Source organism: Xyrauchen texanus, chromosome 4 (assembly GCF_025860055.1).
Source record: "Xyrauchen texanus isolate HMW12.3.18 chromosome 4, RBS_HiC_50CHRs, whole genome shotgun sequence".
NCBI classification, from domain to species: Eukaryota; Metazoa; Chordata; class Actinopteri; order Cypriniformes; family Catostomidae; genus Xyrauchen; species Xyrauchen texanus.
In genome coordinates, this window is record NC_068279.1 from 32,297,533 (window position 1) to 32,321,981 (window position 24,449).

Here is a 24,449-nt window from a genome sequence, read left to right on the forward strand (position 1 = left end):
ATTAAAGGATGATTAAATAAAATGATGCCGAAATAATAATAATAAAGATAAAATGACTTGCGTGACATGGGAAAAAGCTTCCCATTTCGGGACTGGTGGTCACCCCACCATACGACCTGCGTCAGACATGCGTGTGTCGCGTCTCAGGTGTGTTGCGTCATAAAAATTAAATATTTAGGTCACTGTGTCAAGTTAAATATAGTTTAATACTCAATCTTTAAACACATATTGAGATCCCTTAGTTCACATTTGAACCCTTAGTAACGCATATCTGTGTTGTTTTCTTCACTGTAATAAACTCTGTGTTGCTCACACAGCTGAAATTTCACTTACTGCCCTCTGGAATATACAGGTGGTACTACAAGCATGCGATTAAATGCGTAAATTTTTATTAACGCGTTAACTCGACAGCCCTACTTATTATATTACATAATAAACAGGACTTACACGGCCATTTAGGTATGCTGTGTTGTAAAATATTTTATTATCTGGAAATTGCTCTATTGGAGAAATGTCTTATTATTTTGAAGTTCCTTGTCCAGTAATCTTTCACCACTGGTAAAAAGTCAAGGAAATTCATTGATCAGGAGGAATGGGAACCCTTAATAAATTGTATAATTATGTTGATTAATGTGGTGGCCTCTTAGATATTAGGTTGGTTATGCTTGAAAATGACAACATTTTCCCTTTTTTTCAGTGGTCAGTTTGCTGTGGTGAAGAAATGCCGTAATAAGGGCACAGGTGTGGAGTATGCAGCCAAATGTATCAAGAAGAGGCGCAGCAAATCCAGTCGGCGAGGTATATCCAAAGACGACATTGAGAGGGAGGTCAGCATACTGAAGGAAATTCAGCACCCCAATGTCATCACTCTGCATGATGTGTTTGAAAACAAGAACGAGGTCATTCTCATCCTGGAGCTGTGAGTAATTTTTCTTTCACTTAAATTTTCTGAACCCTGGAATCATTTTCAGTCATCTTATTTCTGTGGCTCAGATGGGCAGTCAAAGCTAGTTGTTTTTTAACAACTGCCTGCTTTAGAGCTCTCGAACTGGAAGCAGTTTTTGTTTACATTCTATTTTGGGCCTTTTTCCACTTTCTTTACTGAAAGTACACTAAAGAGGAGACATGGGTTCCCACGGTCATGGGAAACCTGGACGTTTCAAAATAGTGTTTTCTGGGTCATGGAATTGAATAAAATCTTGAAAGTCATGTAAGTCATTTTTACTTTTGCCCTGCTCTAAAATATTTCTTCAGCTAGATATGTTCTTGTGTAGAGTCAAATTTACTCTCAAGCCACAGTGATGTCCAATTTGTTGATTTACATGTTGAATTGGCACAAGTTTTATGCCAGATGCCCTTGCTAACTCCCGGACTCTGACTCACTTAACCTGCATGTTTTTGGACTTGTGGAACACCAGGAGGAAACCCACTCAAACATGAGAAGAACATGCAAACTCCACACTGAAAGGCACTACTTTAGCCAGGACTCGAACACAGGACCTTCTTGCTGTGAGGTGAAAGTGCTAACCACCCAATCGGTCTAAATCAAAATTATATCTAAAAAGGTCAGTTATCAAAAAAAGACAGAAATTTAATCAAATTAATTGGTCAAAAAGTGAAATAATGAGAGAAAATAATGGAGAGAGGGGGAAATGGGTGAGATGAGTTCAAAGAATTTTTGGCATATGTACCAGGCCACGGATCCCACAGCTATAAACCTTTTCAAATGTACACTATATAGCATTTTACAATTACAGTACCATTCTGCATAGAAGTGTATCCATAAAAGAAGCTGTTAAGGCCCACTCACTGAATTCAGTTTCAGCCTTCAACCAACCTTCACCTACAAAGCAAACACTTGACAAGGTCAACAGTGGTTGAGGGGAACCAGTTCATTAAAAGTAGATAAACCAGTTTTCCTGTTACTCTGTCCACAATCATACACTTCTGCCAATGTGTTCAAAGAGAAAATATTTCTGTGATGTTTTAGTTGTACCAATAGAGAAAAAACAAAGACCTTTGACTGATGAAGCTATGTTTATTTTAAGTAAGTTAGACATAATAGGTTAAAGGTTATTATGAAAGTATCTGAAGAATGCAGACACAACAGCCACTTATTATCAAAACCTCTTTTGTCGATTGCATCTTAACTACATTGACTTAGATTTGGATTACATACATTTTATCCCCTTTTCTCCCAATTTGGAATGAGCAATTCCCACTACTTAGTAGGTCCTCATGGTGGCCAAGTTACTCACCTCAATCCGGGTGGTGGAGGACAAGTCTCAGTTGCCTACGCATCTGAGACTGTCAATCCATACATCTTATCATGTGGTTCACTGTGCATGACACCACGGAGACTCCTAGCATGTGGAGGCTCATGCTATTCTCCGCGATCCACACACAACTTACCACATGCCCCCATTGAGAGCGAGAACCCCTAATTGCAACCACGAGGAGGTTACCCCATGTGACTCTACAACCCTCTACGGACACATTGTAGAATTAGTAAATTGGTAGTAAATTTTTGTTTTTACATACAAACACAACATGTAAGCGTTATGCAACTGAAAACTAAAAAAATATTAAGGAAACTGAGAAGGGGGCATTATATATTTTTATATAATATATATATTATATAATATATTACATAATTTTGTTATGTATTATATAATTTGTTATATATTATATATTATATAATTTTGCAGCACTTTGAAATTCTAACAGACGTCCAACAGGCATGTTAGTGGTAGGCTTGTTTTAATATGGAGAATGTTGTGAGAAAAGAATGTGGAAAAGTTGAACCAAAGTTGAGTTGACAAGACTTAATGTCAAACAAGAGTTGACGTTGTTAAATGTTATATAATTCCAAGGCTCAAGTAAAGTGATGGAGACGACAGTCACGACAGTTTCGGACCCACTGCAGCCAAAATAAGGTACATTTCCTTCAGGGTTGGCACTCAGAAAAGACAACATGCTGTAAAAGATTATGCTGGCTACCTAATCGGCTGTGTTTTATTCATTAAAAGGATTGCTTCATCGCCACTACACAACTCAAGCTCTGGCGAGTAGCTAATAAAGTGTATATTTCAGTCGCATAGTGGCTCATAAAATAATGGAGTCACTCAGCATGCCCTGGATTCGAACTTGCGACTCCAGGTGTTGTAGGCAGTAGTAGTAGAGCTAACCAGGCCGCCATTTTGGATTACATCATAACCCTCCGAAGCTGTTAAAAAATGGTCAACACTTTGTCTCTCTGCAGTCATTTTGACCCGATACAATAAAGGTGTACCCCTTTTTTTAATGAAATGTTATAACGCTAACTTCCCTGAAGTAGTAACAATATAATTACGCTCTTCTTTTTATATTTTGTGTTATTTAGATGTTATTTACATGTACATTTTTCAATTTCACCATAATTTGCATGTACAAATAGGCAAATTTATGAAAGTCCACTACAGTAAACAATGACACTTTTATAAATGTACACATGCAGAACATATGTGAATGAGTCATGTATTGGGGCAGATTGTTGTTATCTAGTAAAAAGAAATAAAAAATAACATGATGAAAATTATGTTGTGACAAACATGGCAATTATATGGTTGCAGTGTTTTCATGCATCCACCTGCTGTGTAGTAATTCTTTTTTTGCATTTGGTGTTACAAAGAGAAACCATAGAATAAGCATTTTGTTATCAATAATTTAATTCAAATATCAAAAATTTATAAAAATGTGTTCCAAACAGTGGGGCTGCAACAAACTATTATTTTGATAATCGATTAATCTAACGATTATTAGAACGATTGTTCGACTATTCGCCGGTTATTGCAAAGATTAATCATTAGCTCTTAACCGATTATTCAGCTTGTGCCCAACTTAAAAGGTTAGATTAAATGTGCTTATTAAAAATAAAGAAGACAAAATCATCTTTTAAAAATACCTCTAAATGACATTCACGGAATTAACGGGAAGAAAATTAACTGCAAAAACTCCTATTGTTATCAAGTTTTTTCTCTTGTTTTCCATTTAAAATTGTCAACAAAAAAAAGCAAGATACATTTACTTGAGAAGCAGCATATAAAATATTTAGACTTGTTTTTAGAGAATATATCTTAAATATACAGTAAGTGTATTTTATATATAAGTGTACTTGGTTATACTTCGGTGAGTGCAGTAAATATATATATACACTCACCTAAAGGATTATTAGGAACACCTGTTCAATTTCTCATTAATGCAATTATCTAATCAACCAATCACATGGCAGTTGCTTCAATGCATTTAGGGGTGTGGTCCTGGTCAAGACAATCTCCTGAACTCCAAACTGAATGTCAGAATGGGAAAGAAAGGTGATTTAAGCAATTTTGAGCGTGGCATGGTTGTTGGTGCCAGACGGGCCGGTCTGAGTATTTCACAGTCTGCTCAGTTACTGGGATTTTCACGCACAACCATTTCTAGGGTTTACAAAGAATGGTGTGAAAAGGGAAAAACATCCAGTATCGCGGCAGTCCTGTGGGCTGAAAATGCCTTGTTGATGCTAGAGGTCAGAGGAGAATGGGCCGACTGATTCAAGCTGATAGAAGAGCAACTTTGCCTGAAATAACCACTCGTTACAACCGAGGTATGCAGCAAAGCATTTTTGAAGCCACAACACGCACAACCTTGAGGCGGATGGGCTACAACAGCAGAAGACCCCACCGGGTACCACTCATCTCCACTACAAATAGGAAAAAGAGGCTACAATTTGCAAGAGCTCACCAAAATTGGACAGTTGAAGACTGGAAAAATGTTGCCTGGTCTGATGAGTCTCGATTTCTGTTGAGACATTCAGATGGTAGAGTCAGAATTTGGCGTAAACAGAATGAGAACATGGATCCATCATGCCTTGTTACCACTGTGCAGGCTGGTGGTGGTGGTGTAATGGTGTGGGGGATGTTTTCTTGGCACACTTTAAGCCCCTTAGTGCCAATTGGGCATCATTTAAATGCCACGGCCTACCTGAGCATTGTTTCTGACCATGTCCATCCCTTTATGGCCACCATGTACCCATCCTCTGATGGCTACTTCCAGCAGGTTAATGCACCATGTCACAAAGCTCGAATAATTTAAAATTGGTTTCTTGAACATTACAATGAGTTCACTGTACTAAAATGGCCCCCACAGTCACCAGATCTCAACCCAATAGAGCATCTTTGGGATGTGGTGGAACGGGAGCTTCGTGCCCTGGATGTGCATCTCACAAATCTCCATCAACTCCAAGATGCTATCCTATCAATATGGGCCAACATTTCTAAAGAATGCTTTCAGCACCTTGTTGAATCAATGCCACGTAGAATTAAGGCAGTTCTGAAGGCGAAAGGGGGTCAAACACAGTATTAGTATGGTGTTCCTAATAATCCTTTAGTTGAGTGTGTATATATATATATATTCAAGATCTAGTCTCTAAAAGCAAGTATAAATATTTTACTGCTTCTCAGGTAAATGCATCTTTTTTAAAGGACTTTAGATATTTTAAAATATTTGTATTTTTAATATTATATTCAACATTCTAATATTTAACATATGACCACATAATATTTTTTTTCTTTTGCAGTATAGCTGCTAAAGAAAATGTATATTGTTTTAAAGGAGTTTTAGATATTTATATTGTAAAACAAGCCAAAACAAAATCAAATCAAAAAGAGTTTTTTGTTGCAGTGTATAATGGGGTGAAGACTACCCTCTCTCACCTTTCTGTTTATTCTTTTTGTTGGGTTTGTTTTGCACTCTGCATATTTTGTAGTCTAACCCTTTCTTTTCTGTGTGTGTTTGTTCAGCATTGTGGCTGATATTTAGATTGCAATTGACACACATATTTTTAGGGTCTTTCCCATTCATTTCCTATGGTCGGTCAATTTTAAACACGAACAGCCATGATGTAACTTTTTCAAAAATAATGTATGACCACTTGGACTGTTTGTTTGTTTAGATTGCAAGTCTGGATAAAGTCACCATTTATTTAAACAAAAATTTTAATCTGTAAAAAAATGACCAAACAGCCAAGGAGGGTTAACTGCAGTGACTTCATTTCTGAATGTGCTGTAATGGGCTGTTTTAATCTTTTTGAAAATCTTAATACAGTGACATAAGCTTGTTTTCAAATGTGTTGCAGATTTATTTGCAAATTTACAAAAGCAGTCATAACAGAGCATAACAGTGCCCACCTACTTTTTATGCCGACTGGATTCCAGAGTGTAACGCAGTTCAGTGGAAAGGAGGAGGCGAGAACCGGCTTGTCAATATAAATAATATTTTAATGATAAACTTAAACCAAAGACAAACACACACACATGACGGACATGTCCGTAAACAATCTCTCTCTCCCGCACCATCCTCTGCAGTCGGCCTTAATCCCTCTCGGAGGCTTGATTAGCCTGATAAGGGACCGCGTGTGTAGAATCACAACCCGGCCCTGCCCTCCGCCCTGCCACACAGAGGTATTTTTCCCATTCATTTATTCCAAAGGGATTTATCATAAAATACTTCATTAAAGAGTTCTAAAACCAGATCAATCACCTCTGTGGTGAATCACAACATTATAACCTTTGATTTGAAGCAAAAATAGTTTGAAAATTAGTTCACCCAAAAATGAAAATTCTCTCATGATTTACTTACCTTTAAGCCTTCCCGGATGTGTATGACTTTCCTTCTTCAGCAGAACCGAAGTGAAGATTATTATAAGCAGATTTCAGCTCAGTTTGTCCATTCAATCCATGTAAATGGGTGCAGTCAGGCTGCTGGCTATTTGACTGTCCAAAAGGCATATTTAGGCAGCATAAAAGTAATCCACACAACTCCAGCTGATCAGTTAATGTCTTCTAAAGCAAATCGATAGGTTTGTGTAAAAATGTAATAGATAATTAAAACTTTATTAACTTTAAAAAATCACTTCAACCAGCAGTCGACGTATCAGTGACGTAAGCGCAATGGAAGTCAGAAGCACATGCTTTGTACGCAACAGAGGAGTGAACGTCATGCGAGAGTTAGTTCATTTCAAACAGAAACACAGCGCTGGTGGAAGCAACGATTTAAAGTTAAAATAATTTTCATTATAGATTTGTTTCTTACGCCAACCTATCAGTTTGCTACAGAAGACATTAATTGATCAGCTGGAGTCATATGGATTACATTTATGCTGACTAAATTTGTTTTTGACAGTCAAACTGCCAGCAGACTGATGTTATCCATTTACATGCATTGTATGGACAAACTGAGATGAAATCTGCTAATAAAAATCTTCACTTCAGTTTTGCTGAAGAAGGAAAGTCATACACATCTGGGATGGTTTAAAGGTAAGTAAATCATGAGAGAATTTTCATTTTTGAGTGAACTACCCCGTAAAATATACAGTCTTGTACCTTTAACGAATTAACTGCAATCACTTAAAGCATTGCGAGTAACATAATAAAATGGAAACAATGGAAAAATAAACTAGTGATTTAAAGTTCGATTATAAGTTTAGAATAAAAACAAATACACAGACTAAATTGAATTTCAGGCCACTCTGAGGGGTTTAGACGTCCTCAGGAGGACTTCTAAGCTGTTGTGGTTTAGGAGCTACTTTTACAATACATTTTTGTAAATGCGGGACCTGTTTTGTGTTTAGAATTTGTGTTCTTGGCTTTATCTGAAAGAAATGTTAAAATTGCCCATTAATTGTATTTTTAAATATGTAAATATTTTGTGGCACCATGTAATTCGAGACCTTGTCATGAGAGCTCTAGGAAAAATATTATCTACTAATAACAGGGGATGTTTGATGATTATGTTGTCGAAAATGTTGTTAACAGAATTGGTCTGTAATGTCAAGGAAGAATCTTTTCTCAAAAGCGCTGTCTCCTTACCCAGCTTGTTTGCTTTACTTCATTACTTGTGAGTTCATGCAATTTTTGTCTGTCAACCAAGACTACTGTTGCAAAGGGCTATGTTCTGAGCTCATATTTGCTTCATATTACTCATCAGCAAAGCTATTTTGTTTTCTAACTGAAGCATCTTAAGTATATTTGCCTAAGGACATAACCACACAAACCTGACCTCGGAACTGAAGGTTAAGTTTCATTTTCAGGTCATTTAGCATCCTCTCATAACCCTTGTACGGTCAACGACTATTGTTAAGTGAAAAGTAGCAAGCTATTGCACATGTTTTTTTACATTGTCCAGGGTAGGGGCTGGTGTTTGTCTTTCTGTTCCTGTGAGGGGAGTAGAGACCTATCTGTGGCTTGTGTTTTTGCAGCTGGGTGGCTTCTCACTACACACCTCACCATTAGCAGCATGTGTTATCATGTCATCAGTGTGCAGCTGGTGTGCAGCTTCCTTTTGCTGAATAAATATATACCCGGATACTGTTGGTCTTCTCCCAGAAGCCCTGATTATAGCCCTGCCAACAGCCATCTCTGCCAGTTAATCACTCAGAACCATTAGAGAAGCTGTTTCTTCTATTTAATAAGCCAGGCTCACATAGGGGGATTTTGGTTGTAATGGTTTATTTTTTGGTTATATTTGTTATGAACGGTAGCCATCTTTTCATATTGCAGATTTAATTCCCAAATAATTTTATTGGTCAGTCTGTTTGTTGCTTTTGTGTTATCTTAAGGAAGTTGCCCTTAATACCCTATTTTTCTCAGATTTTGCTGTCAGACGAATGTTTAAGTTTTCAAAATAAACTCCAGTTTGTAACTAACTAATTTCTCACTTTGGTTGCATTTAAGTGATAAAAACCTTTTTCCTTTTCTTTTTTTTTTTTATTTGGCTAAAAATAGCCCAGAAATATAAAAGATGTTGATACATTTGTTTAAAAAGAAAAAAGAAAGAATAAATCTGAAAAACCAAAAGTTTGGTTATTGCATTCTGTGTGAATGTAATTCCTCTTCAGATATTGAGATACAGAGCAGAGCCAGCTTGGAGTAGTATTTTATTATACAATTATTTGTAAATATGTGGTGATTTTAATCATACATATATATTGAAAATGTCCTTAATTAAACTGAAAAGTTTTCTCAGGGGGAAAATTACTCCCTCATAAAATGGTAATTTCTGACATTGACTTGAATAGACATCTGCTTAATTATGGTGAAACTCCATGAACAATTGCCTGTTTTTCCAGTTTTTTTTTATTTTTTTGAGACTTTCACTCTTTGTTGAGGATGCCTTTTGGCTAAAAAAGTTTGTGCACTCTTTCATGTATACACGTTGCTACGACACCAACATGATGGAAAGACATTTTTGTGTAATGTGAGCAGTACATTGATTTTGGTAGTCTGTTATTTGATTAACAAATAATGATTTTATTATTTTGCATTAATCATTTTGCATTTTGCATTTTATTTTAAGAGGTGTGTGTGTGTGTGTGTGTGTGTGTGTGTGTGTGTGTGTGTGTGTGTGTGTGTGTGTGTGTGTGTGTGTGTGTGTGTGTGTGTGTTCAGACTAGCAACAACATCTCTCCTCTCTCTATACAGAGTGGCAGGTGGAGAACTTTTTGACTTCTTGGCTGAGAAAGAGTCATTGAGTGAAGAGGAGGCCACTGAGTTCCTCAAGCAGATCTTGGATGGAGTCAGTTATCTGCACTCTAAACAGATTGCTCACTTTGATCTGAAGGTATGAAGCATATTCTGGCTGAGATGCATTTGCATTGTAGCCCAATGCCGACTGTGGTGATAGCATCACTGTGGACTAGCCACAACAAATCAGTTGAGGTGTTTTTATCCCCTCTAGTGTTTATCAACTCATTTTCACCTTGTACATAATTACGGGGGTTCCTAAAGTGGGAAGGGTCATAAATGTAAACTTTTTCTCTAGATCAATTTTGTGAATATACTGTAGATAAATGTAGATTGGGTTTTTACCTCCAATTAAAATCACTTCCTCGTGTAACCTTGAAAAACTAACATGAAGTCATTACAACTTCCATTAACCAACAAAACGTGGCCTAAAGAATACAATTAAATAGTCGAGCAGTCATTGAGTCACTCATTATTGGCATGTACATTATGTCTGATCTCTCATGTTACTCCATTAACAATGTTTATGTAATTAGATCCACTGCTTTCAGACCAGACATCCACACTGCTCTCCTTAACATATCTGTTAAATATTTTTAAGTCATTGGAGCTTTTAAGAGATTAGGCCAGTAGTAAAGAAAGCCCATAGTGAAGGAGGTATTGTTTCTATGGAATGTCCAGGCAGGGATCTGTTACTGCCAGGCTGAGTGAGTAAGACTGTGCTTTCTAGAGAACATTTCCATAGCTTTGCATGTGATTTCCATGTGTTATGGCCAGTATCCAGCTTTCTCTCCCTCTCTTTCACTGTCTTTTCCCTCTCTTCTTGTCTACTATCCTGCTGTGTTTTTGTACTGTACATAATAGACTCCACTAATTTTCTCTTTTTTGCCTCTCTTTCTTTCTCCCTTTCATTGATGCTGTATTACCATTTCAGTGTCAGAGGGTTAGGGTCAGAGTCACGCCTTTGTTGGCAAAATTGTCAGCATCTACAAACGTGTATACAGTGTGTATATTACTATTTCATTATTATGAAATAAACAAAACACAAAATAAATAAGGTGAAGTTAATAAAGAAATATAAGACATAAAGAAGAAAAAGGGACAAAGTATTCCAAAAATTGGTGATAAATTTACATATTAAATACGCTATGTACAAAATATAGTAATAAGTAATAAATATTTCTCTCTCGCTCTCTCTCTCTCTCTCTCTCTCTCTCTCTCTCTCAGCCGGAGAACATTATGCTGTTGAACCGGAGTGTACCTCACCCACGCATTAAGCTCATTGACTTTGGTCTGGCCCACAAGATCGATTTTAGCAATGATTTCAAAAACATCTTTGGTACCCCTGAGTTTGTAGGTCAGTATCATCCAGTGGTCATTCTATAGAGATCTGTTGCAATTTCACTGGCTCTGATTGTTCTCATGTCCTGTCCAAGCTTCCCTTTATTCCTTTCATGTGTAATATGAACTAAAATCCTGACATTACTTTAAAGAAATACCATGGATTATTCCTTTGTTACCCAAAGAACCCAACCAATAGCTGGATAGTTTAAGTTAGATAAACTGTCAAGTAAATTAGATGCCAATTCAGGTGCCACCTGGGATGCTTTAAGCAGTATTGAAGGAGTTCCAGTGTATGCTGGGCTCTTGTTGACTTCTTTTCCATCACTGTGCAGTCCAATTTATTTAATTAAAGTTGAAATGTATAAAGAAATTTATACTGTTTTCAAAAGTAATTTCAAGCATTTAAGCATATGTATTTGGATCACATTGTTTTCAAGATCATGAGGAACATAAATTAAGTCAATTCAGTGTTCAAACTTTTGACTACAGCAGTAGTATATGTTTATGTGTTTGGGTTTGTACTTACCATATGACTTGAAAATCTTCCTTAAATCGCACAGCTCTTTCTATGCTTTCAGGCAATATTAAGATTAACAAGCCCCCACCCAACCCAAATAGCACACAGACATACACACAACACACCCACACCACCCCCAGCCCTCCATGTCTTTGGCATCACATCTAGTCCTACCTGAATGGCAGCCAGTATGGCTGCAGGCAGTGATGATGCAGCAGACTTAATAGAGACACAGTGCTCAATGCCATTTTGGAGTACTAACTTCCCCACAGTACAGTCTATTTCAGTTCTCAAAATTACACCCCAGCTTCACTGCAGAGAGTCTGGTCAAGCTAGACAACTGGTATTACAGACACAAATCCAACACAGTCCCTGAATAGTAGTTGACCGATTAGCCAATTAAACAGGCATGACTTCATTGATTTTTTTTTTTTAGCCTCTGGGTCTAAGAGCAACTTTCTTTCTCACAGCCCTGATCAAGGACTAATTCAGTAAGCATGATAAGAGAGATTGTAAACCTAGTGTCTTTGCAGGCTTACAGGGTGGCATCTCTACTGCTTATTCTCGTTTCCTTGTTTTCTCATTAACACATCAGAGACTGAGATCCTGATAAAACCAATGACTCATTTCACACATATCACACAGTAAGAAACTATGAAAATATCCTACCATCCAGTAATCCAAGAAGCTTTTGTAAGGCAATTTCAAAGTTATACTAGGATTGACAAAGTGCTAATACTCTGGTACCAAGTCAGTACTTATATACACACACACACACACACACACACACACTGTGTATATATATATATACAATTTAACAATAGCAGTCTTTTTAAAGTATTGCTAGTATCAAGTACTGAGCTGTGCACTGTTAGAACTATATATATATATAAACTGAATATATAGTGTATACACAGTATATATACTACTGTTCAAATGTTTAGGGTCACTTACTCATTCTTTATTTTAATTTTAGATTTTTTTTTTTTATTTTATTTTAGAATAATAGTAAAGTCATCACAACTATGGGAAAATAGATATGGAAATATGGGAATTTTGTTTTGACTAAAAAAAATAAACCAAAACTGTGTTATATTTTAGCATCTAATAAGTGGCCACACTTTTCCTAGATTTTGCAGACATGTACTCTTGACATTTTCTCAACCAACTTCTTGAGGTATCACCCTGGGATGCATTTAAACTGTATAGAAGGAGTTCCCATCTATGTTGGGCACTTATTGGCTGCTTTTCTTTATTATTTGCTCCAATCCGTCATAAAAAAAATTAAAAAAAGATTCAATTTTGTAATTAAATAAATGTATATATTGGCTTAATTATATTTTTGTCTACAAAACTAATTTCAAACATTTAAGCATACGCCTTCAGATCAAAAGGTTTTTAAGATCATGAGAAACATTTCAGGCAAGTGACCCCAAACTTCTGAACGGTAGTGTATATATAAAATTTAACAAAAGCAGTCTTTTTAAATATTACTAGTATCAAGTACTGACTTTTTGCACCGTTAGAACTATGTATATTTATAATTTAACAATAGCAGTCTTCTTAAAGTATTGCTAGTATCAAGTACTGACTTGCGCACTGTTAGAATAACAACCGGCTGCTTTTGAATGTTCACATGCATATTTGTATATGTGAGGTGCTCACGGAAATGCAGATGCATGCTGCATGCATGCGCTTGGCGAGGTATTTATGCAAGCACAGTCAGTTATATCTTAAGTGAGCACAAACATTTAGGCCCAAACAACTGTTATCAGAATTTTTTTTGTCAAAATATAAAACTATTTCAAAAATCTATTTATTTCTAAGTTCTTTAATACTGACTGTTTTAAAACTTACTTGGGGAAACATGAAGCAATACAATTATTTAAATATTTCAAAACTGCATGAAAAGTTTTATTAATATTTAACTATTTAAATAAATCATTATGATCAATAGCAGATACATTTCTGTGGTATCGTAATTTGTACTGTAAATCAGGATATTTCACTGGTATTGGTATCAGCGAATGAAATGTTGCTATTTTGATGGCCATACAATGTAAGAATACTATTATTTATTAATTTATTTTTCTGTGGTTTGCAGCTCCTGAAGTGGTAAACTATGAGCCCCTTGGACTGGAGGCAGACATGTGGTGAGAACAGACTTTATATAAATATTTGGACCTATTTTTTCCTCACTTATTCTAAAAAAAACTTTTTTCTATCTGTCTAATTCTAGGAGCATTGGTGTGATCACTTATATTCTGTGAGTATTCATAATCATTAGTGTTAGGTTATAAAGATAGTAAATATCATTACAAATGAAATCTGATTGCATTTATGGATTTTCACTCAGGCTGCATCCCAATAGTATCCATTTTTGTAATTGCATTATTTTTCTCTAAGCATGGCTGTAATCACATTCTGCTGTAAAATGAATGCACGGTGGACAAATTTAGCTGAATATGAAGCAATATAGTTTGTTTGCCTGGTTTTTGTTACATTAATTTATAGGTCTGTATCGTAGAACAAACTCTTGATGTGCTATTAGTCTCAAATTAATTGATTGTTTTCAGTAATGCACAGTAAGGGAGACAGTCTTCCACACAGCCATGTGCTGCATCAGACATTGATGTTTCCATGATCTAGAGAGTGTCTATTTGTAGAGCTGACGTTTTGTTTCCTGAGGGGACATTGAGGTTCCTCTTAAAACTGGCTGTGTGTTAATGTGAGAGGGAACTAAGCATATCACAGAGCAATATAAACAATGGAACTTGTCGGGTGCTTGTGATAAGACCTGATGGGAACATCCTTTTTTTGATGGGAACCAAATCTTTAAGTCTCTGACATAATCAGTTAATAGGTAAATTGCTGTCAAGGAATCATCTAGGTTACGGATGTAACCTCCGTTCCCTGATGGAGGGAACGAGACGTTGTGTCGAAGAAGTGACACTAGGTGTCTCTCTTGAGTGCCGAATATACATCTGATCTATGAAAAAAGGCCAATGAGAAGTTGGTAGAAAGAATTTGCATGTTCTGCCCCTGGACATACGGGTATAAAGGAGGGTAAATACACCTGTTTCACTCAGGATTTTTCTGAGGAGCCGGAAATGGTCCGGCCACAACAGTGGCTCGGCTCAGCAACATGGCCGGGAGGACACAACGTCTCGTTCCCTCCATCAGGGAACAGAGGTTACATGCATTCGTTGTGTCTACATTGTGTCGAAGCAGAGACACTAGGGGTCCAATTTAAATCACGCCATGCACTGAGCCGTGTACGTGTACTGCTGACTCAGGAGCGGGCAGGTACTTGACGTGCCAAAACGACCAGCTGTATCAGACTCTCACGCACCCTTCTCCAATGCCTCATAAAGTCGTCGGAATACTTATAGTTACCCTAGACAGGGGAACAAGGTGACGCTTGCCAACCTGGGAACTGGCCAAGCCTGCATAGAGTCAATGGCTGGGGCCCTTACATGCATCGGGAAAGGGGGTCTTACCCAGTTTCCTATTCTTTCAGGGAAAAACACCCTGCGGAGACCACACCTGCCCAGAAAGGGGGAGCTAAGAGTGGTGACATACACCACATGGGCTTTTAGGTCACATGTGGGAAGTGGCGCGGTGGGAGATCCCGCCTCTTCGGAGGGAGGAGTTGCTACAGACACGGCGACCGTGGGGCAGTGGGAACTGCCCAAGGGAGATGTGGGTCCACTCGTAAGGGGACCGTACTGCAGAAAATACACACAGGGGGAAGTCCACGTAGGAGCCCTGACCTGTGGAGCACCTATTCCAGTGCAGGGTAGATCTGAGTATCCGCAGAGGATTGGGTCGGCAAATTCCTCCACTGAATTGCGGACCCAGAGGGCTAGGGAGGAGTCATCCAGGGAGCCGAGTGAGTGGGATCACCTGGGAGAAAAAGCACACGGTTTTACCTCAACCGAGGGAAAGAGCGCTAGGTGCAAGCGATCCACTCGGTCAGTCCGTCAGCATGTTACCGAGTTCTACTGGCTCGGACCTGAGAAAACATGGGACAAAACTGACTCTACCCTGAGATTGTAAAATCTCGCAAAGTTATTAGTTGTTGCCCAACCCGCTGCTCTGCATATGTCTGCCAGGCAGGTGCCTCTGGCCAGTGCCAATTAGGACGCAACACTCCTTGTTGAGTGTGCTCGGACCCGCAGGGGGGTGGGGGGGGGCACGGCCTGGGTGCAATAGGCCAGTGAAATGGCGTCCACCACCCAGTGGGAGAGCCTCTGTTTGGAGACAGCGTTCCCTTTCCGCTGTCAACCAAAGCAGACAAAGAGCTGCTCGGAACAACTAAAGCTCTGCGTGTGGTCCAAGTAGGTACGCAAATCACCTCCTCCCGGGGCAGCGCTTGCAGGTTCACTACCTGGTCTCTGAAGGCCGTGGTAGGAACCTTGGGCACGTAGCCTGGCCGCGGTCTTAGGATCACATGTGTGTCTGAGGTACCGAACTCCAGGCAAGTGTCGCTGACAGAGAACGCTTGTAGGTCCCCGACCCTCTTGATGGAGGCGAGCGCAATCAACAGGGCCGTTTTTAGGGAGAGTCATTACAGAACGCGTCGGGACACATGCTGCAAGGGGACTCCTGCCCGCAGAAATCAGAGATCTGTCCAGGGTTTTATTTTTGGCTGCAGGCGGAGGTGACCATCACAAGGTGCGTGCCGCGGCGGGACTCGAGTCTGGAGCCAGTGCTGAAGTGGTTTCATGTGCATCAACCCCAGCGGCGTGACCACTGCGGAGGACATCATATGCCCCAGGAGCCTCTGGAAAAGTTTTACAGGGACCGCAGTGCCTTGCCTGAAGGCGGCGAGGCATTCCAGCACTGACTGCGTACGCTTGTTGGTGAGGCGCTCTGACATTGAGACTAAGTCTAACTCCATGTCGAGAAAAGAGATGCTCTAAACCGGGGCGAGCTTGCTCTTTTCCCAGTTGACCTGAAGCCCTAAGCGGCTGAGGTGCCCGAGCACCTGGTCCCTGTAGGCGCATAGTAACTCTCGGGAGTGGGCCAGTTGAGTATGCGGATGCCGGCTTCTCAGAATGGGGCAAGGGCTGCCTCTGTGACCTTCGTAAAGACGCAAGGGGACAGAATGGGAGGACCCTTGTACTGATACGCCTGGCCGTCAAACGCGAACCATAGAAAGGGTTGATGTCGAGGCAATATTGAGACGTGGAAGTATGCGTCCTTCAGGTCTACCGCTGCGAACCAATCTAGATGCCAGACGCAAGTTAAGATTTTTTTTGCGTGAGTATTTTGAACGGGAGTTTGAATATACTCCAAAGCCCGGTTGAAAACTCACAAGTCCAAGATCGGTCGTAAGCCGCCGCCTTTCTTTGGTACGATGAAGTAAGGGTTGGGGTACAGGCTCTATCTGCGTCTTTGCAAACTGAATTGTGTAACCGAGTCAGATGGTCTTGGCCAGCCAGCGTGACGGGTTGGGAAGTGAAAGCCACGCATCCAAGCTCCGTGCTAGGGGCACTAACGTTGATTTTTAGGGGCACTAATGATTTTTGACGTACCTGGCGGGGCTTCACGTCGGGATGCAAAGGTTTATCCCGAGGCTCTGGTGCTGAGAAAAGACTCGAAGCGCTTACCTTGCTCCGCACATGCGGCAGGAGGCGGGTTTGTGACTAAGGAGGAGGTCTGGTGGAGGCATTCTCTAGTCTCGTCAGAACCGGCCGGCCGGGGAACTGTCGTGGGGCTGAAGGCGGGGGGTCCCCATCCAGCATGCCAGGACTGTTGAGGTGTGGCGGCAGAGTGCCGTGAGAACGGCTTTTGTGGGCCAGGTGACCCAGAGACAAAGGAAATAACTCTTTTATTGAAATGGCAAATTAAATAAATTCAAACAAGGATTCTCCTCCCGGCCCTCCACCGGGGGACGGAGTGGTCTGCTTACCAGCTCCGGAGCGAACATCTTGGTCTCTGGGCCGATCGTCTCAGGAGCGCCTGGGAGCCTTCCGGGTCCTCGAGGGGGTCTGTGTGACGGGGGGCGTGTGCTTTAAGATGGGCGCTCGACGCAGGGGCTGAGAGCTGGGCCCGGGTTGAGGCGGAGCTGCGAGTTTCTTAGACGCAGGATGACACCCTCGGCGAGCAGACGGGGCTTGGCCCGTGGCGGCAGGTTTGCGGCGGGGCAGGATGTGTGAAATGGCCTCTGTCTGCTTTTTCCCTATGGAGAACTGCTGGGCAAAGTCCTCGACGGTGTCGCCGAAGAGGCCGAACTGGGAGACAGGGGTGTCGAGGAAGCGTGTCTTGTCCGTCTCGCGCATCTCGACCAAGTTCAGCCACAGATGATGTTCCTGAATCAAAAGTGTGGCCATCGCCTGCCCGAGTGACTGTGCTGTGGCCTTTGTAGCCCCGAGGGCGAGGGCGGTCGCTGAGTGCAGTTCCTGCAGCACGTCGGGATCAGGACTACCCACCTGCAGATCTTTGTGTGCCTTGGCCTGGTGGACTTGCAGGAGCACCATGGCATGCAGGGCGGAAACAGCCTGTCCGGTGGCACTGTAGGCATATAGAAAACAAAGCTAGGATTTTGTAGGATATTTTGCATTGTGACATTATTTTATAGCAGTGAAGCTCGTAATTTAACTGTAATTCAAAACTTGTAATTTCATTATATATTATTTCCATTGTTCTGCACATTTGCAAATTACAGTTGTAAGTATGACATGGAAGTATTTGTTTCACTGATTTTAAATTAGGCTTATGTATAAAAAAAACTAAAAGGGGTGTCTGGACAGCACACAGTGTAATACAGGATGATTTTATGCAGTAATGAGGGTGACATTTTTAGTATTATGGTAATGCAAATTTGGGTGTTCTTGATCCATATTTAATCCAAAAAGCACATTACATCACACTACGAGCATCTAAGTCAGAGGTCTTGAATCTGATTCCTCGGTCTCCACCTACACAGTATTTTTGTCTTATTTTATGGTAAAAATATCAAAATTTCCTTAAAACAAGACAAAATACTTGAAATACTAGAATTACAAAAGAAATTAAGTCTTGTTTTCAGAGAAATGTTACAAAATTAAGTGGGGTTTATGCTTAAAACTAAAATAATATTTGATTATGAGGTATGAAAAATAAACTTTTCTCTTTGAATCAAATTTTTTTCATACCCTATTGGCAAATAGTTTTTCTTGTAATAAGCATAAATGTTAGTAAACATCTTCAAACAAGACTTGAACCACACAACAAAAATAGTTTTTGTCTTGTTTTCCAGTAAAATTATCAAATCCGTAAGACATGATATATTTAATAATGTAAAAATAAAAAATAAAATTTCAGAGATTTCTAACAAAATCTAACACAATTTTATGCTTAAAACAAGAAAAATCATTTGCCATTGGGGTAAGAAAAATAAAACTGAATTAAAAGGGAAAACTAATTTATTTTTCCTTACCCCATTGTTAAAGCATTAACTAAATTTGTAAGATTTATCTTAGACTTAATATTGTATGTAATTTTGCTTCTCTATTATGTGTTTCCTGTTTTAAGGATGTTTAGATATTTTTACTGAAAAACAAGACAAAAAAGTGAGTAAGAATGTTGTTCTTTTTGCAGTGTGGATGCATCCTCACTGTTTCCTCACTCTGTTTGCTGTCTGTTCTTTCACTCTGTTATTCTGTTCTTTTTCTATTCTACTCTTTCTCTATTTCTTCTCTATCTGTCCATCACTATCCATCCATCAACATGCTCTAATATCACATTTCCCTCAGAACAGTCCAAAGTGAACTGAAAAGTTATCCATCTCAGGGCTGTTCCTCCCACTCCTCTTTCATTATTGGCAAATAAAAATAGAGATTCAGATAGATATCGCACACATCATCATATCTAATCCTGTCGCTTGCTTTGAATTCCTGTTATTCCTTTCTCTCTTTCACACTTTTTGAGAATTATATGTTTCTTTCCCACAGGGAATGCCATTAATTGGCAGTGTGAATTCTGAACAGCCGTAATATAATAATTAATTGAGTTTATTTCCACCCTCTCACCCCATAGCTCCTGGTTTATCAGTTTCACATTTTTAATTAGCAATAGCAGAAAATTGGAATCATAATAGTGGAAAGAGAGCTTGATGAATCTGATAATTATCTGGTACTGTGGTCTGCACTACACTATTAAATGCTAACCCTAGTATGTGAGAACTAGATAGTTGTTTATCACAAAAATGTGCTTATCATTCATGTGTTAAATGCTATATGGCCTTTGGCCCTTTCCCCCACACTTAGTAATTGTCAACTGCTGGGCTGTAGTTTATAATATGCCAAATCATTGTTCCTATCACTTGAATCTTTAAAATGGGGTATTACTGAAGAATTCCCATCCAGTAATTGGTAGATTTGAAACTTGGTTATTTCTGTTTATTATACGTCATCATTCTTCTCTATATCTTCAGGCTCAGTGGTGCCTCACCTTTCCTGGGTGAAAATAAGCAGGAGACACTTGCCAATGTGTCAGCTGTGGACTATGAGTTTGATGAGGAATACTTCAGCAACACTAGTGCTCTAGCCAAAGACTTCATTGCAAGGCTTCTGATCAAAGATCCAAAGTAAGAGCCACTGAAATAGTTTGTGAAGCAAACTGGCATTTCTGTTTTGTTTTTTTATTTTGATTTTTACTTTTTTTGGCTTTTTGCCACTTTTATTAATAGGACATTTCAGAGGTAACCAGACATTAAATGGAGAAGAGCGGGAATGGGATTCCCTGGATTTGAACATAAGTGCCCCCACGCTACATGTCCGAAGGTGTTTACTACTCATATGAGTAGTGTAAAGTGAGATTAAAAAATGGCAACCCGACTGGGATTATGAATGCCAATAATACTTCAGAATTGTTTTTATTATAAAAATGAATAATAATGCCTGATTAGTTATGGTCTAGAACAGGGGTGCCCACACTTTTTTTGTGTGATGATCTACTTTTAAATGACTCATTTAATGAGTTCATTAAATTTCAACTCAATAAGATCTACCAACTAAAAAAAACACAGTTTCATTTAAAATAAGAAAATGCTTGTTGGGACTACTGCATGTATCCCTACATGGAATTCATCTTCTAATTAATAAAAAATATATATAATAATTTTCAATGTTGATATCATTCAGTTTTAAAACTAAACCCAAAACACCTACAGCACAATAGATTACAATAGCCAGAACATTTACCTTATTCTGATGACTTGAATGGAATCAGACAGTTTTGCCTAATCAGGGCAGTAGCATTGCAATTTCGCGCTCTGTTCTCAGAAGTCCTTGGAAGGCGCGTATGCGCAAACCTAGTTGTCATGGCAACAGAATGAACAAAACCTCGCCTGGTCAATATTTACTCGTCAAGTGCAAGTCAGACAGAAACTAAAAGGAAAGACATTATATTTATTTTTATTACAATTTAACGAAAGTTCATTTAAATTTTGTGCGATCTACCAGCATTGCCTTTGTGATCGACTAGTAGATCGCGATCGACGTATTGAGCACCCCTGTTCTAGAACATTATCCACAAATCAAATTACCCATAACTGATTAAGGAAGAAGATTGTCAACAAACAGGAACAGGTGCTTTGCAGTGGACAGTAGTTATTCCTGTTTTGGTTCTATATTGGTCTACTAAATTGTGTCACTTTTCTAGTTGATTGTTCTTATTTAGTTACTTATTTACACCGTGCATTGACCTCACACAGTTCTTTTTCTTTTTAAATGAGAACTAAAACTAGTTTCATGGAAGTCATTTACTCCTTTCGGTACTTCAAAAAAAAAAATAATAATTTCCACAGCATAAATTCTGTTTAAGTCAGAACATTGTAAAGAATGCTGAAATGCAACATTCCATCGAGCACAATCTCTCCATTCCTTCTATGTTCTGCAACAAACCCTGTGAGAAGCATCCTTTGATTTGTATATTGAATGCGTTATCGCTTTCCATTCTTCCATTCTTAGCACATTCTTTCTTGTCGAATGTGCTAATTTGTAGCAACTTATTGTTTGATTGAAATGTTGAAAACAAATCAAGCGGACGAGACATGATCAGAGGCTATTGTTTATTACTCATTCTAAATAAAATTTTATATTTGTTATTTTTCACAGAAAAAGAATGACAATCCTGGACAGTCTTCAACACCCCTGGATCAAGGTTTGTCCAACAACCACAGCATATATGAATCCATTATAAACCAGCATTTATTTCCTTATGATTAAGATGAATATTTTGTCTTTTTTTTTTTTTATTTTTAAGCCAAAGGACACGCAACAGGCACTGAGCCGTAAGGAGTCTGCTGTGAACATGGAGAAATTTAAGAAGTTTGCTGCACGAAGGAAGTGGAAGGTGATTTTTTTTGTGCTCTTTTCTGTTTTTAATACTATACTCAATATTTAGAGAGCAAACATCATGTTTCATTATGATCATTATCACTATTTGAATTATGAGCCGTGCTAATACTCAAAAGTGTTTTCTGACAATCAGCATTATGTGCCAGGCCAAGAATAAGTCACGCTATCTCCACACACTATTGAAAGCTTACAAAACAAACCCTCGCAGCCATGGAAAAATAAAGAACCATACACACGGTTACAATGCCCTCAAGGGCAGAATTAGGTAAATTTTGTGAAAACAAAAAGTTGACATGTCATTTGAAATATTATTTCATCTACTTGACAAGATTTGCTGTGTTTGAAGCTTCAAACAACAATGCCTTTTGTACGATCTACAGAAGGTTTTACAAATGGCCTCTTTCACTAAGATAGTTTGTTTTATGTCTCTTTCTCAGCAATCGGTACGTCTCATCTCTCTGTGTAACCGGCTCTCCCGCTCATTCCTGTCGAGGAGCAACATAAGTGTGGCACGCAGTGATGACACACTGGTAAGAGGTTACAATTCACCATTCAGGAAACTTGTTAATATTATATTCCTGTAAAGAGACATGTTGAATGTTTTTTTTTCATAACTTGAAGGAAATACCAAGTGAAATCATCTGGAAATTGACAGTTAATGCAGAAACCAAACACAAAAGGATTACTTAATTGAATGTGAGAAAATGTATTTTATTAAAAAAGAAATTGAATCCACATCTGTCCTTTTTCATCTGAATACATGTCTCAGTGTTTCCTGCACTACTATTCAGCAGGGGTGCTCCGTCAAAAAAAAAAAATGCTTTGTGTGCAACCAGAACTGCTCAGCTGCAGGGTGAAGAGAAACACTTAAACAGCTATTACATCTCTCATCTGTGTTGAGCTACATCTGACCTATACAGGTTTATTCTTTGCCATGTGACTCAGTCAGTTTGATTAAATATGTAATATACATAAACAATAACAATATAGTAATATTAATACTATAATATTACTAATATACATAAGAGGAATATATTATTACTATCAATCAATCAATGTTTATTTATATAGCACATTTAAAAGCAACCGAAGTTGACCAAAGTACTGCACAATAAGCAAAAAGACAACTATCAAGACATGTAATAACAATAAACAATAAACTTACAAAGATAATAAGAGAAATGGTCAATGAATGGTAAAAGCCAAGGAAAATAGATACGTTTTAAGGTTATTTTTTAAAGACGAGAAAGTAGAGGCTGTTCTAATATGTGCCGGAAGACTGTTCCATAGCTTAGGTCCAGCAACAGCAAAGGCACGATCACCACTATTCTTAAGTTTAGACCTGGGAACACAAAGCAAATCAGATTCACCAGATATAAGAGATCTCGATGAGGTGTACAAGTACTGGGGCGCCAGGTTATGGAGAGATTTAAATACAAATAATAACATTTTAAAATCTATTCTAAATTTAACAGGAAGCCAGTGCAATGAAATCGAGACTGGTGTAATGTGCTCAAATTTGCATTTCCCCTCGAGGAGCCTAGCCGCAGCGTTTTGAACAAGCTGAGGGCGTGAAATAGATGAATGAGGGGCACCAATGTAAAGTGAGTTACAGTAATCCAGGCGAGAAGTAACAAAAGCATGCATCACTGTTTCAAACTTGCTTAATGAAAAGAGTGGCTTAAAATTAGTTAACAAACGAAGATGATAAAAACATGATTTTACCACAGCGCTTATCTGCTTATCAAATTTAAGTTTGCTGTCAAACAGAACACCCAAGTTCCTAGCGCACATGTTTCTATAAAGTGAGAGAGAGTCCAAGTCAAAATCACATGCACTGTTGTTATTGGAGCCAAACAGGATGATTTCAGTTTTACTCTCATTGAGCTTTAAAAAGTTATTTGTGAGCCATAATTTAAGTTCATCTAAATAGTCTAATATGGGCTGTAAAGCATGTTTGTTGTCACGCTTTAAAGGGAGATACATTTGGGTGTCATCGGCATAGATATGAAAGGACAGTCCATATCTGTTAAATATGGAGCCCAGAGGAAGCATATACAGAGAAAACAATACAGGGCCAAGAACTGAGCCCTGTGGAATGCCACAACTTATAATCCGTTGTAATCAGAGGAAGAATGATGTCCAAGATGGACAGCAAATCTCCTATTAGTAAGATATGAACGAAACCACTGCAACACTGTGCCCCGAAGGCCCACACATGACTCCAGTTGAGAAAGAAGAATATTGTGATCAACCAAATCAAAGGCAGAGCTAAGATCTAACAGGACCAGAGCCATTGATTATCAATATAGCTTTATATACATATTATATAAGCAAGGTTCTCTCATTAGTTCTCTCATTTGTTAACATTTTTATGCATACATTTTTATGTAACTGTTGAGAATTTACTTGTATTCTAAAAGTGATCATTCATCAAAAATGAAAATTTTGTCATCATTTACTATCCTTCATGTTGCAAACCTGAATGACTTTCTTCCATGGAACTCAAAAGGAGATATTAGGGAGAATTTTAGTTTCAGTCACTATTCACTTTTATTGTATGGAAATAAGATGCAGTGACAGTCAATGGTGACAAACATACTGCTTAACATCTCATGTGTAATGTGAGGTCGACTTACCAAGTGCCGCTAGATTTTAAAATTGTATTTTTTTTATTACATTATTTCTGGTTATATCAGA

At 38.6% G+C, this 24,449-nt stretch overlaps 1 protein-coding gene across 4 annotated transcripts in view; it reads left to right on the plus strand.

Annotated features, from left to right (window-relative positions):
• Positions 1 to 24,449, plus strand: part of LOC127635863 (death-associated protein kinase 1-like) — a 120,700-nt gene that overhangs the window by 66,126 nt on the left and 30,125 nt on the right. For 2 of the 4 annotated variants that reach the window (XM_052116135.1, XM_052116116.1), the window contains exons 3-11: positions 698 to 919; positions 9,498 to 9,636; positions 10,767 to 10,896; positions 13,505 to 13,553; positions 13,640 to 13,666; positions 19,823 to 19,975; positions 21,507 to 21,552; positions 21,655 to 21,744; positions 22,187 to 22,279. In XM_052116135.1, coding sequence (XP_051972095.1) covers positions 698 to 919; positions 9,498 to 9,636; positions 10,767 to 10,896; positions 13,505 to 13,553; positions 13,640 to 13,666; positions 19,823 to 19,975; positions 21,507 to 21,552; positions 21,655 to 21,744; positions 22,187 to 22,279 — 949 coding nt within the window. Of the gene's footprint in view, positions 1 to 697; positions 920 to 9,497; positions 9,637 to 10,766; positions 10,897 to 13,504; positions 13,554 to 13,639; positions 13,667 to 19,822; positions 19,976 to 21,506; positions 21,553 to 21,654; positions 21,745 to 22,186; positions 22,280 to 24,449 lie in introns of those variants that run through there. The other 2 variants (XM_052116126.1, XM_052116144.1) reach the window with 2 other exon arrangements.